Source organism: Bos taurus, chromosome 20 (genome assembly GCF_002263795.3).
Source record: "Bos taurus isolate L1 Dominette 01449 registration number 42190680 breed Hereford chromosome 20, ARS-UCD2.0, whole genome shotgun sequence".
Classification (NCBI taxonomy): Eukaryota; Metazoa; Chordata; class Mammalia; order Artiodactyla; family Bovidae; genus Bos; species Bos taurus.
In genome coordinates, this window is record NC_037347.1 from 14,693,801 (window position 1) to 14,709,762 (window position 15,962).

At 36.4% G+C, this 15,962-nt stretch overlaps 1 protein-coding gene across 7 annotated transcripts in view; it reads right to left on the reverse strand.

Annotated features, from left to right (window-relative positions):
- The window catches only part of CWC27 (CWC27 spliceosome associated cyclophilin), a 283,204-nt gene that overhangs the window by 250,422 nt on the left and 16,820 nt on the right, over positions 1-15,962 (reverse strand). For all 7 annotated transcript variants that reach the window (XR_001494446.3, XR_813683.4, XM_059878680.1 and 4 more), the window contains 4 exon segments: positions 10,184-10,296; positions 3,811-3,954; positions 2,282-2,380; positions 1,551-1,654 (listed from right to left, as the gene is read on the reverse strand). Coding sequence is in view for 5 of the 7 variants with exons in the window: in XM_059878680.1 (XP_059734663.1) it covers positions 1,551-1,654; positions 2,282-2,380; positions 3,811-3,954; positions 10,184-10,296 (460 nt within the window). In the remaining 2 variants the exon portion in view is untranslated.

Below are 15,962 nucleotides of genomic sequence, written 5' to 3' on the forward strand. Positions count from 1 at the left end.
CCACAGGGTCGCAGAGTCGGACACGACTCAGCAACTCAGCAAAGTACAGCATATTATCAAATAAGGATTGCTAAAAAACTAATAAACATACAGCTCTGAGGGTACTATAAATGGGAAGCAATTTATCTAGTGTCTGCCAAAATAATTTTAATATTTTAAAATTAGTAAGTTACACAAAATTATGGGGGGAGGGCAACAAACTTAGCTAAGCAAACAGTCCATGGGAATAAAAAACTAACTTTAGTCTTTTTTGACCCTTCAGATGAATACATCACAAGGAAGATAAATAGTAAGCTATTAAAACTCCTCTGAAATACTGGAAAAACAAAAGATCAGGCAATAAAAGAGGAATTTTCATTTCAAAACTTACTTAGATATAATCAGTAACTATCACATCACCCCTAACATATTTGCTATGAATTAAAAAACAAAATATCCAACTTTTGGCTTTGCTGTCAAGATAAATCAGTGATGAAATATTATATCTCAATATAGTAACAGTGACTTTTCACCCAGATACAAATTAGTAAAAATAAATTAATACAAAATAAAAAGAAATCAAATAAATATACAGTTGTGTAAGAAGTTATTTTGCCACAAGATATCAACTGCCTATTAGAGTCTGGCTCATATTTGACAGTTTATAACAGCAACTTAACTTACATTATAGGATATCAAAGAAAGGAAATGAATATGTATTGAATACCTACACTATAGGGTATTTTCAAATTCCCCTTCTCATTTAAACTTTGTAATAAGCAGATGCTATACTATAAATCTCCATTTTATAAGATGGGGAAACTGAAGCTCAAAGATCAGTATACTTTGCTTCCTATAACTGCAGTAGGCAGGATTATACTTAAAGCTTTCTGAATCTAACACTTATATAAGTACAACAAAATCCCTAAAAAGGATTCTACAGTTTAGTAAAAGAGAAAGTTGAAATCTAACTCTCTGATACCTATTTTAATAAAACAGACAAAATTAATAATGTAAAGAATATTACTCACAGAAATACTGAAGAAATTTCTGTTATTAGAAAACTATCCTCAGGAATTAATCCAGAATACAGAAAGAACTTCATGTGTAAATATATTTATAATAAGGTTATTTTAATAGCATCAAAAAAAGGAGCAAGAAAGTTAAATAATATTAACCATGCAGTCATTAAATCCTTCATACTTTACTTTCTAGCTTCTTTATCCTGAGCATGTATTATTGGAAAAACAAGTAAACAAACAAAAGTTTCAACAACTCATTTATATAAATAATTCTTGTGGTGGTCATAAATATCTATCTATTTATTAATAGATTTCATCAGACATCTCAGACAATACATTTTTAGCTTAAGGTTTTAAGTTATACACTCTATTTGAATATAAGAAATGTACATCTAGAAAAAGAAACACACAGATAATTTAGACATATATCCTGGTCCACACTGGCTTCCCCCTAATTACTAAATAATTATTACAGAAGGAAACAAAGTGAACTAAATAAATCAGTGTTGCTTTTCAAGTTGAGGGAAAAAATCTTTCTATTCTGATTACTTTGTGCCTTTGGGTTTCAATTTCTTTACTTCCTCCTCTGGTTTCTCTTTTTTCGGCTTTTTTATTTCTCTTGGAATGATGTCATCAAAAGGATTAAATAAAACCTACGAAAAGACATATTTTGAAAATATTACTCAATTTTTTTAATTTCACAAAAAAATAAAACCAATATTTAATTTAATAGGTGCCACTAGTATCTATAATATCTCCTCATAGAACCAGTATAATGATATATATACTTCCACTTACATGGCCTCATTGGATTCTCCCAGTAATCCAATGTGCTATTAAGGAAAAAATGTTTTATACTTATTTAACAAAACGGAAAGACAGTCAAGAAAACAATATATAGTTAGAGAGACAAGCTCAGGTATTTTTTTTTTAACTCAGGTATCCTTACTTCAAATCAAATGTTCTCAGGTCCTTGTTTTCTCAATGAAGGACCGCTCTTAAATTACCAAAGACAACACTTCACTGGGCTAAATAAACCTAATTCATCCAGCTTTTCACTATGGAGTTTTTCATTCATTGGATTATCAGCTTAAGTTTCATCCTCAAATTCAAAATCTTCCATTAAAAAAATTCTTAATCAGAAATTGTAACTAAATTACAGAGCTAAAATCCAAGTTGTGATGTTAATTTAGTATAAAGCCTTCACCTGATAACTGAACACAAATATTCAATTTCTTTTAAGTGACAAAGTAATATATCTCTAATAATCATGCTCATACCTCACAACTTCTTATTTTATGTGGATTTCGTGGTCTTTCTTCATCATCAATGTCTACTTCTGTCAGGCGTAGCATGTTATATACTGTATCCCCTGTAACCTATTAAATAAAAAAGGAAATTTAATTGAAAATTATTAAATTCATTCTTTGAAATCAGGGAGGACTTTTGAAAATATTTTTAAAGTAATTAAAAAGGCATTTCATATTGTTAAATAAGATTATATGTATTAAACAGTGCAAATAAAGCAACATAATCCTAAGGGGAAAAGGTTTGACAAACTTTAATTCCTCAATAAGATTTTTGGGAAATTTCCAATATATACCTAATGTCAGTTTTTACTAAAAACACAATGCCAAGTAACTTCCTTCTGAATGACTACGTTTTGTTCAAACATTATAAACAAATTTAGACTTTAGAAGAGGGAAGAACAAGCAAATAATAAAAACAATGTGGTAAGTGCTTTGAAGACATTATCATGCTTAATCCTCAAAACATCCTAAAAGTAGGTACTATCATTATCTTTCTTCTCTAGATAAGAAAATTGAGGCTGAAAGAAGTTGTAGATCCGACAGTGATGGCCTTTCTGACTTCTAACTACTACGCTATACTTTGCCTCTACTGTGTGAGTTATATACATCGGTTGTAAACAGTGGTGCAGAAGGACAACCTAAATATCATTTTATTAAATACTTATTTTTTTAAATAACAGGGAGGAAAATCCATGAGTGTCAGACAACCTGTGTTGGAGTGGCTCAAAAGTATTAAGCAACAATACTGCACTCCATGTTTTTGGCATGACTCCTTTCATTCAATATTTAAAAAACTAAAATAATACCAGTTTTCCAGTTGTGCTGTTTGTTTTTTTCCTTTTCATCGGCACGAAATCCAGTTTTGTCTGGGATATGGGGAAACCATTCTAACTGAACCAGCAGAGGGAGCTGATACACTAGTGATGCCTAATATGCCTAACACTTAGGGCATCTGAGAGCATATTCATGAAAAGGGAGAAGCATGAGAAAAAAAAAACAAACCCTTCAGAATCCCTTTAAAAGAAAACTATTGAAAATTCTATGGAAGTGACCATCTCTGATATGGTGTTAAATGTCAGCAGGATTAAATAGGTACTATTCAAAGTAATATTTCAGGTAAGCAGTTTAAATGTTAACACAACTTCCACTTTAAACTGAAGGGAATTCATTATTAACAAAATAAATTTTAAACTACTAAATGTTATTATCTAAATGTCTTTCTAAAAACATTAAAACATATCAGCTGACACAGCAGTTAATAATAATGATTAAAACAATTTAAGAAAAAATAAAAATTTTAAGTTAAAAATCAATGACTGGCCTGAAACACACACAGAAAAACTCAGGTGGTCCCTCACGGCTCATCGTAACAGGAATATGGAGCATTTCACCATTTTTAGAAATAATAAATAAATATCCTAGGGAATATTTTTATGAACGCAGCTCTTAGGTAAGTTGATCACATACATCATAGAAGCCTAAGATAACTGGATACAAACCTTTCCAAAGATGGTGTGCTTATTGTTAAGTTCATCAGCTCGACCCAGGGTAAAAAAAAACTGGCTGCCATTATCGTGAGGGCCAGCATTTGCCATGGCAACCAGTCCTCTACGATTAAAACGCAACCGTGAGTGGAATTCATCCTGAAGCATAAAAAAAAAAAAGATTTAGTGAATGCCCTCGGTTATAAGGCCCTTCATATTTCAGCTAACAAACAAGGTCCCACACAACTTCTACTGATTTTCACATATAATCAAATCCAATATCTACAGTTCCTTCAATCTACTAATCTTGACTTTACTCACCTGTGTCTTCTAAATATACTCAAACACAAATTTTTTGTGGAAAGTTGCCTCTTACACTGAGCAAGGGTACTCAAGGGGAATGGATTTCTGAGACATTTCCCTATTCTTCTCATCCCTCAGAGCCATCTAAGCTTTTAGTTCAGTTCAGTTCAGTTCAGTCACTCAGTCGTGTCCAACTCTTTGCAACCCCATGAACCTCAGCACAACAGGCCTCCCTGTCCATCACCAACTCCTGGAGTTCACCCAAACCCATGTCCATTGAGTCAGCGATGCCATCCAACCATCTCATCCTCTGTCATCCCCTTCTCCTCCTGCCCTCAATCTTTCCCAGCATCAGGGTCTTTTCAAATAAGTCAGCTCTTCTCATCAGGTAGCCAAAGTACTGGAGTTTCAGCTTCAACATCAGTCCTTCCAATGAACACCCAGGACTGATCTCCTTTAGGATGGACTGGTTGGATCTCCTTGCAGTCCAAGGGACTCTCAAGAGTCTTCTCCAACACCACAGTTCAAAAGCATCAATTCTTCTGCACTCACCAGTCCAACTCTCACATCCATACATGACCACTGGAAAAACCATAGCCTTGACTAGATGGACCTTTGTTGACAAAGTAATGTCTCTGCTTTTTAATATGCTGTCTAGATTGGTCATAACTTTCCTTCCAAGCTTTCAGAACCATCTATTTCTTTTTTCTCCAGGATAACTACTTTTGAGTCATTAAAGAGGCTTCAAAGGGCTTCCCTTGTGGCTCAGTTGGTAAAGAATCTGCCTCCAATGCAGAAGACCCAGTTCGATTCCTGGGTTGGGAAGATCTGCTGAAGAAGGGAAAGGCTACCCATTCCATATTCTGGCCTGGAGAATTCCATGGACTGTATAGTCTATGGGGTCACAAAGAGTCAGACACGACTGAGTGACTTTCACTATCACTTTAAAAAATAAGCCACATTATTAAATCTGAATTAATTGTTAGGGGTTCCCTTGTAGCTTAGCTGGTAAAATATCTGCCAGCAGTGCAGCAGACCTGGGTTCGATCTTTGGGTTGTGAAGATCCTCTGGAGAAGGGAACGGCCACCCACTCCAGTATTCTGGCCTGGAGAATTCCATAGACTGTACGGTCTATGGGGTTGCAAAGAGTCGGACATGACTGTACAACTTCCACTTCACTTCAGGAGCTTCAACTATTCTCTTCTTGATCCTTTTCTGAATGTCATGAAACAACTGTTTTCTTATTTTAATTCAAGGAAGCTAGTGTGATTATGTTAGGTGCTTTACTATGCTTTTTAAAGTTTTAAGTTGAAATTTCTTTGAACTGGGACTGGTTCCATTTGCCAGTTTTCAAAAAAAGCTGGAGCAAGCCATTCTAAGGTGGTTTTCTTGCTAGGGTAGGGCTACCTAACATTTATACCCATCTCTTAGTTAATAGAAGACCTGATACTAGACTCACTTATAATATAGACATGTTTTATAATCAATGCTTTTCAGAAAGAAAGTTCTTTTCCTTTAATAAGTTCTTCTCAAGAGATCTAAACTCAAAAGATCCTAACTCTGTACACTGTATTAAAAATGACCTAACTGAAAAATTTACCAGGCTTCCCTTGGCTCAGTGGTAAAGAATCCTCCTGCCAATGAAGGAGACATAGGCTTGATCCCTGGTCCCGGGAAATTCCACACACCATGGAGCAGCGGAGCCGGTGGGCCACAACTACTGCGCCTGTACTCTGGAGCCTGGCTACTGCACTGCTGAACCCATGCACTGAAAGGAAGAGAGCCCCCGCCCACCACAACTAGAGAAAAGCCCGCACAGCAGCAAGACCCAGCACAGCCCAAATTAAATACAAGTAATTTAAAATTTTACCAACATAACTGTATTACCTGAATGAAATAAGCAAAAGTCTCAATTTAGAAAGGAATTGTCACAAAGAGCTATTCTGTTAACCAAATAATAAAGGAATGCTTCCTACCAGATGGAGTCTCTAAACTAATGAGATATCTCAATTTTGTAAAATATAAAATAGTCTAACAGTGACATTTGAGATTTTTAAAACTATTTCACATGCTCTAAAGGCCATTATCATATGAAAAGTAAAGCAAACAGTTCAAGTATTTTTCTCAAAATTGAAGGAAATTCCAGACACTCTATCCTTTTAGTATAAATGTAAATTTTTAAAAAATTCACATATTTTAAGAGCTACTAATGTTTACTAATAGAACATAATATTGATACCATAAGATTGATAAATAATCCAGCTTTTAGCCTTTACTTGAACCCACCATTACCCTTAATATCTTAAATATGACATTATCTTTCTTTTTAGATTTATGTTGGCAGTTAACAAAGCATTGACCTATTCTTGATGAAAACTTACATCCTTTTCTAACATTTTTTATGTTGCTTCTTTCTTCTATTTCCCCGTGTTATGGCATGCATTTTGTGATTTCTTATTAAGGCATCCAGTTTGTGCTACAAAGGTCTACTGTGTACAGTTTAAAATGAATTCTGCTCTGGACTGAATTATGTCCTCCTGGAGTTCATTTGACACTCTAACCTCCAATGGGACTGTACTGAAGAGGAAAAGACACCAAAACGCTCTCTCCACCATGTAAAGACACAGTAGAAGCCAGCCATTTGCAAGCCAGCAAGAGAACCTTCACAGGTGGTAAATGCTAGTACCTTGATCTCAGACTTCTTAGCCTCCAGAACTGTGAGAAATAAATTCCTGTTTATTTTTTTTTAATTAATTTTATTTTATTTTTAAACTTTACATAATTGTATTAGTTTTGCCAAATATCAAAATGAATCCGCCACAGGTATATATGTGTTCCCCATCCTGAACCCTCCTCCCTCCTCCCTCCCCATACCATCCCTCTGAGTCGTCCCAGTGCACTAGCCCCAAGCATCCAGTATCGTGCATCGAACCTGGACTGGCATCTCATTCCATACATGATATTTTACATGTTTCAATGCCATTCTCCTAAATCTTCCCACCCTCTCCCTCTCCCACAGAGTCCATAAGACTGTTCTATACATCAGTGTCTCTTTCGCTGTCTTGTACACCGGGTTATTGTTACCATCTTTCTAAATTCCATATATATGCGTTAGTATACTGTATTGGTGTTTTTCCTTCTGGCTTACTTCACTCTGTATAATAGGCTCCAGTTTCATCCACATCATTAGAACTGATTCAAATGTATTCTTTTTAATGGCTGAGTAATACTCCATTGTGTATATGTACCACAGCTGTCTTACCCATTCATCTGCTGATGGACATCTAGGTTGCTTCCATGTCCTGGCTATTATAAACAGTGCTGCGATGAACATCGGGGTACACGTGTCTCTTTCCCTTCTGGTTTCCTCAGTGTGTATGCCCAGCAGTGGGATTGCTGGATCATAAGGCAGTTCTATTTCCAGTTTTTTAAGGAATCTCCACACTGTTCTCCATAGTGGCTGTACTAGTTTGCATTCCCACCAACAGAGTAAGAGGGTTCCCTTTTCTCCACACCCTCTCCAGCATTTATTATTTGTAGACTTTTGGATCACAGCCATTCTGACTGGTGTGAAATGGTACCTCATAGTGGTTTTGATTTGCATTTCTCTGATAATGAGTGATGTTGAGCATCTTTTCATGTGTTTGTTAGCCATCTGTATGTCTTCTTTGGAGAAATGTCTATGTAGTTCTTTGGCCCATTTTTTGATTGGGTCATTTATTTTTCTGGAGTTGAGCTGGAGGAGTTGCTTGTATATTTTTGAGATTAGTTGTTTGTCAGTTGCTTCATTTGCTATTATTTTCTCCCATTCTGAAGGCTGTCTTTTCACCTTGCTAATAGTTTCCTTTGATGTGCAGAAGCTTTTAAAGTTAATTAGGCCCCATTTGTTTATTTTTGCTTTTATTTCCAATATTCTGGGACGTGGGTCATAGAGGATCCTGCTGTGATGTATGTCAGAGAGTGTTTTGCCTATGTTCTCCTCTAGGAGTTTTATAGTTTCTGGTCTTACGTTTAGATCTTTAATCCATTTTGAGTTTATTTTTGTGTATGGTGTTAGAAAGTGTTCTAGTTTCATTCTTTTACAAGTGGTTGACCAGATTTCCCAGCACCACTTGTTAAAGAGATTGTCTTTAATCTATTGTATATTCTTGCTTCCTTTGTCAAAGATAAGGTGTCCATATGTGCGTGGATTTATCTCTGGGCTTTCTATTTTGTTCCATTGATCTATATTTCTGTCTTTGTGCCAGTACCATACTGTCTTGATAACTGTGGCTTTGTAGTAGAGCCTGAAGTCAGGTAGGTTGATTCCTCCAGTTCCATTCTTCTTTCTCAAGATTGCTTTGGCTATTCGAGGTTTTTTGTATTTCCATACAAATTGTGAAATTATTTGTTCTAGCTCTGTGAAGAATACTGTTGGTAGCTTGATAGGGATTGCATTGAATCTATAAATTGCTTTGGGTAGTATACTCATTTTCACTGTATTGATTCTTCCAATCCATGAACATGGTATATTTCTCCATCTATTAGTGTCCTCTTTGATTTCTTCCACCAGTGTTTTATAGTTTTCTATATATAGGTCTTTAGTTTCTCTAGGTAGATATATTCCTAAGTATTTTATTCTTTCCGTTGCAATGGTGAATGGAATTGTTTCCTTAATTTCTTTTTCGATTTTCTCATTATTAGTGTATGGACAAATTCTTAGAAAAGTACAACTTTCCAAAACTCGACCAGGAAGAAATAGAAAATCTTAACAGACCCATCACAAGCACAGAAATTGAAACTGTAATCAAAAATCTTCCAGCAAACAAAAGCCCAGGTCCAGATGGCTTCACAGCTGAATTCTACCAAAAATTTAGAGAAGAGCTAACACCTATCCTGCTCAAACTCTTCCAGAAAATTGCAGAGGAAGGTAAACTTCCAAACTCATTCTATGAGGCCACCATCACCCTAATACCAAAACCTGACAAAGATCCCACAAAAAAAGAAAACTACAGGCCAATATCACTGATGAACATAGATGCAAAAATCCTTAACAAAATTCTAGCAATCAGAATCCAACAACACATTAAAAAGATCATACACCATGACCAAGTGGGCTTTATCCCAGGGATGCAAGGATTCTTCAATATCCCCAAATCAATCAATGTAATACACCACATTAACAAATTGAAAAATAAAAACCATATGATTATCTCAATAGATGCAGAGAAAGCCTTTGACAAAATTCAACACGCATTTATGATAAAAACTCTCCAGAAAGCAGGAATAGAAGGAACATACCTCAACATAATAAAAGCTATATATGACAAACCCACAGCAAACATTATCCTCAATGGTGAAAAATTGAAAGCATTTCCTCTAAAGTCAGGAACAAGACAAGGGTGCCCACTTTCACCACTACTATTCAACATAGTTTTGGAAGTTTTGGCCACAGCAATCAGAGCAGAAAAAGAAATAAAAGGAATCCAAATTGGAAAAGAAGAAGTAAAACTCTCACTATTTGCAGATGACATGATCCTCTACATAGAAAACCCTAAAGACTCCGCCAGAAAATTACTAGAGCTAATCAATGATGACTATAGTAAAGTTGCAGGATATAAAATCAACTCACAGAAATCCCTTGCATTCCTATACACCAAATTCCTACTGTTTAAACCACCCACACAGAAGTACTTTGTTATAGAGGCTCAAGTAAATTAATATAAATTCTATGTATTGTTAAAATAGAATGTTTTAAAATCAGATGGTGTATGCAATGTTCTAGAAATGTTTTACATGTGCAAAGTTACAGAGATCAGATAGTCAGATATCAGGAAAAATGTTATACAGTCTTTTCTCTGATTCACATTATTCTCATTACCATCTTTAGCTCCACCTGAATTCAATCTAGCATAAAACTCTGTGATACGACATCGCAGAAAGAAAGCTTAATGGGATAAGTGCTGCCCTTATTCTGTATAATCCTATATATGTTATAGACCCAATTTTGCGTACTAATGTAAAATGCATTTTCTTCTGGGGCTCAATCATTTCAATTAAGCAATCCAAACTGACTTGAAAATAAATTGTAAAATCCAATCTCACCTTGAATGGGACTCCATAGATAGATTCTCCACCAGTCCCTGTGCCAGTAGGATCTCCCCCTTGGACTATAAAGCCAGGCACAACTCTATGAAATATGGTGTTGTCATAATATGCTGGAAGAAAATAAAAAAGAGTTTACCATTCTCTGTTATTTCAGCGTTAGTATTAAGAAATGCAACAGATTTCTGAATGTTAATCTTGTATCCTGCTACCTTGCTGAAATCATTTATCAGTTTTAATAGTTTTTGTGTGGAGTCTTTGGGGTTTTCCGCATAGAGTACCATGCCATCTGTATATAATGACAATTTTACCTCTTCCTTTCCAATCTGGATAACTTTTATTTATTTTGCTTGTCTAACTGTTATGGCTAGGACTTCTAATACTATGTTGAATAAAAGTAATAAGAGTGGGTATCCCTGTCTTGTTCCAAATTTTAGCAAGAAGGCTTTCAGTTTTTCACCATTGAGTATTATGCTGACTGTGGGTTTGTTACAAATAGCTTTTATTATGGTGAGATATTTTCCATCATACTCATTCTGGTGAGAGTTTTTATCATGAATTAATACTGAATTTTATCAAATGCTTTACTGAGATGACCATGTGGTTTTTGTCTTTCTTGTTGACAAAACAGTGCCTTTTAAAATCACATCAAAAAATAAAATGAAAATACCTAGGAATAAACCTGACCAAGGAGGTGAAAGACCTACACACTGAGAACTATAAATCACTGATAAAGGAAATCAGAAATGATTCAAAAAATGGAGACATCCCACACTTGTAGGTTAGAAGAATTAACATTGTTAAAGTGGCCATACTACCCAAATCAATCTAAACATTTAATGTGATCCCTATCAAATTATCTATGACATTTTTCACGAAACTAGATCTAGTAACCCTAAATTTATATGGAAACACAAAAGACCCCAAAATGCCAAAGCAATCCTGAGGAAAAAGAACAAAGGTAGAAGCATAACTATCTCAGACTTCAGACAATACTTTAAAGCCACAGTAATCAAAACATGTGGTGTTAGCACAAAAACAGACATATAGATCAATGGAATGGAATAGAAGGCCTAGAAGTAAATCCACACACTGTGGTCAATTATCTTCAACAAAGGAGGCAAGAATAAACAATGGACTCTGTGGGAGACGGAGAGGGTGGGATGATTTGGGAGAATGGCATTGAAACATGTATAATATCATATATGAAACGAGTTGCCAGTCCAGGTTCGATGCACGATACTGGATGCTTGGGGCTGGTGCACTGGGACAACCCAAAGGGATGGTACAGGGAGGGAGGAGGGAGGAGGGTTCAGGATGGGGAGCACGTGTATACCTGTGGCGGATTCGTGTTGATATATGGCAAAACCAATACAATACTGTAAAGCTAAAAAAAATTTTTTTTAATTTAAAAAAAAGGAATAAACAATGGAGAAAAGACAGTCTCTTCAGAAAGTGGTATTAGGAAAGCTGGACAGCTGCATATAAATCAATGAACTTAGAAAACAACTCAAAATGGCTTAAAGACTTAAATATAAGACATCACACAATGAAACTAGTAGAATAGAACATAAGCAAAACTCTGACATATCCTAACAATGTTTTCCTAAGTCAGTCTCCCAAAACAAACAAAAATACAAGCAAAAGTAAACAAATAAGACCTGGTCACACTTATAAGCTTTTAAACAGCTAAGGAAACTATAAACAAGATGAAAAGACAACCTACGGAATGAGACAGAATATTTGCAAAAGATGAGACTAACAAGGGATTAATTTCAAAAATATACAAACAGCTCATACAGCTTAATAGAACCAAACAACCCAATCAAAAATTGGGCATAAGATGTAAATAAACATTTCTTCAAAGAAGACATACAAATGGGCAACAAACACATAAAAGGAAGCTCAACATCACTAATTATTAGAGAAATGCAAACCAAAACCAATGTGGTATCACATCACACCAGTCAGAATGGCCATCATCAAAAAGTCTACAAACAATAAATGGGTGTAAATGTAAATGTAATAAATGAGATAGTGTAGAGAAAAGGAAACCCTCTTACACTGTTGGTGGAAATGTAAACTGGTGCAGCCACTATGGAGAACAGTACGGAGGTTCCTTAAAAAACTAAAAATAGAGCTACCATGTGATCCAGCAATCCCACTCCTGTGCATATATCCAGAAAAGATAAAAACTCTAATTTGAAAAGATACACACAACCCCAATATTCATACAGCATTATTTACAATAGCCAAGACATGGAAGCAACCTAAGTGTCCATCGACAGATAAATGGGTAAAGATGTGGGAGACAGATATAGCAATATATATATATCAGTTCAGTACAGTTGCTCAGTCATGTCCAACGCTTTGTGACCACATGAAGTGCAGTGCGCCAGGCGTACTTGTCCATCACCAACTCCTGGAGTTCACTCAAACTCACGTCCATTGAGTCGGTGATGCCACCCAGCCATCTCATCCTCTGTCGTCCCCTTCTCCTCCTGCCCCCAATCCCTTCCAGCATCAGAGTCTTTTCCAATGAGTCAACTCTTCACATGAGGTGACCAAAGTACTGGAGTTTCAGCTTTAGCATCAGTCCTTCCAATGAACACCCAGGACTGATCTCCTTTAGGATGGACTGGTTGGATCTCCTTGCAGTCCAATGGACTCTCAAGAGTCTTCTCCAACACCACACTTCAAAAGCATCAATTCTTTGGCGCTCAGCATTCTTCACAGTCCAACTCTCACATCCATACATGACCATTGGAAAAACCATAGCCTTGACTAGACGAACCTTTGTTGGCAAAGTAATATCTCTGCTTTTCAATATGCTATCTAGGTTGGTCATAACTTTCCTTCCAAGGAGTAAGTGTCTTTTAATTTCATGGCTGCAATCACCATCTGCAGTGATTGTGGAACCCAAAAAAATAAAGTCTGGCACTGTTTCCCATGAAGTGATGGGACCAGATGCCATGATCTTCATTTTCTGAATGTTGAGCTTTAAGCCAACTTTTTCACTCTCCTTTTTCATTTTCATCAAGAGGCTTTTTAGTTCCTCTTCACTTTCTGCCATAAGGATGGTGTCATCTGCATATCTAAGGTTATTGATATTTCTCCCAGCAATCTCGATTCCAGCTTGTGCTTCTTCCAGCCCAGCGTTTATCATGATGTACTCTGCATAAGAAGTTAAATAAGCAGGGTGACAATATACAGCCTTGATGTACTCCTTTTCCTATTTGGAACCAGTCTGTTGTTCCATGTCAAGTTCTAACTGTTGCTTCCTGACCTGCATATAGGTTTCCCAAGAGGCAGGTCAGGTGGTCTGGTATGCCTATCTCTTTCAGAATTTTCCACAGTTTATTATGATCCACACAGTCAAAGGCTTTGGCATAGTCAATAAAGCAGAAATCACATGTTTATCAATAAATGAAATATTTCAATCAAAGAATGAAATAATGCTATTTGCAGCAACACGAATGGACTAAAGATTATTAAGTGAAGTCAGAGAAAGGCAAATATGATATATTATCACTTACATGGAGAATCAAAAAATGATACAAATGAACTAATTTACAAAACAGAAATAGACTAGCAGATGTAGAAAACAAACTTATGGTTACCAAAGGGAAAAGGGGGTGGAGGAAGGGAGTTTGGGGACTTCCCTGGTGGCCTAGTGGTTGAGAATCTGCCAATGCAGGGGGCATGGTTTCGATACCTGATCCGGGAAGATCCTACATACCATGGGACATGCACCACAACTACTGAGCCTGCGCTCTGGAGCCCACAAGCTACAACTAGCGAAGCCCATATGCCCTAGATTTCATGCCTCACAAAAGAGAAGCCACTGCAATGACAAGCCTACACACTGCAACTAGAGAGCAGCCCCTGTTTGCCTCAACTGGAGAAAGCCCACACACAGCAACGAAGACCCAGCATGGCCAAAACTGAATTAATTTGAAGAAAGAGCTTGCGATTAGCAGATACAAACTACTATAGAAAAAATAAACAACAGGGATCAATGGATAACACAGGACAGTATTCAGTATCAGTATTCTGCAATAACCTATAATAGAAAAGAATCTGAATCTATTTATCTATATCTATATCACTTTGCTGTATATCTGAAATTAATATACTTTAATAAAATGAAAATTTATCAATGCCTAAAACTAAGTGTATCTATAGTTAGAGTTAACAAAACTGGTCATAAGATTTTTTTTTCCCCAGAATGTTAAATAGGCTCCTAAACCAAAATCTTCTCTTCCCTGCTGCTGCTGCTGCTGCTAAGTCACTTCAGTCGTGTCCAACTCTATGCGACCCTATAGACGGCAGCCCACCAGGCTCCCCTGTCCCTGGGATTCTCCAGGCAAGAACACTGGAGTGGGCTGCCATTTCCTTCTCCAATGCATGAAAATGAAAAGTGAAAGGGAAGTCACTCAGTTGTGTCCAACTCTTAGCGACCTCATGGACTCCAGCCTACCAGGCTCCTCTGTCCATGGGATTTTCCAGGCAAGAGTACTGGAGTGGGGTGCCATAGCCTTCTCTACTTACTCTAAAATATCTAACACAGTTTCTACAGAAACCACAGTATTGGTTGTTTTGGATCTACTTCAAGGATTCTCTCAAACTCTGGATACAGTTTTCAAAATAAAAATTGAAAAGGTTTTGTTATAGATCTGTGGTTCTCAACTAGGTTTGGAGGAGCAGCAATTTTTCTCTGTGGCACATATTTGTCAATGTCTGGAAATATCTGGCTGTCACACATGGGAGATGTTACTGGCATCTAGTAGGGAAAGGCCAGGGATACTTGTAAACATCCTACAAGGCACAAAAAATCCCCACAACAAAGAATTACTAGCCCAAAATATCAACAGTGCTGGAGATTGAGAAACCTTCATAGAGATAAATAGCCTATTTCTTTTTCTTTTTTTTTTTTGCCCACAGCCACCCACAACTGTTGGTATAGGAAAAATATTAACAAACAAATATTCATCAAGCACTGTTATCTAATATAAATTTAATATTTAAAAGGAAAATATTCTCTTCCACACATTTTCTTTTCAATACCTCTTACATTATACTGTAGTCATAAACTCTACTTATGTGGTCCCAAGACTTTATGTTTCAGGAGAAATGCAGTAACCTTGTTTTACAGAATACAGAACCTGCATTTCTGTATGTGTGTGTGTGAAATAGCCTATTTCTTAATTCTTCCTCGTCTCCCCACAGAAAATTAACTTATACAAACACTATACAAATCCACAATATATCAAAATTACTCACTGACTATAGGTCTGGCACCATCAGTGCACCCTTCTCAAGAAACAGTCAATAAATAAAATGAGTAATCAACACAATATATAATTGAGTCATTGGAAAAGACTCCAATGCTGGGAAAGATTGAGGGCAGGAGGAGAAGGGGACAACAGAGGATAATATGGTTGGATGGCATCACTGATTCAATGGACATGAGTTTGAGCAAGCTCCAGGAGTTGGTGATGGACAGGGAAGCCCGGTGTGCTGCAGTCCACGGGGTCTCAATGAGACGGACATGACTTAGTGACTGAATAACAAATCAGACACCCATTAAGTTTGCTAAATGACTGAAGATACTATTTATATTTATATATAAATACACTAAAAAACATACGAGATTATATATGATCCCTTAATTGATTGAGTTGGAGTCAATTATTGAGTGTAGTTATAATTTAATCACATGCTGATGACCAGAGATGGAAAGAGCACAGTTCCCTAAAGACTTTACTGAGCTGCAGAA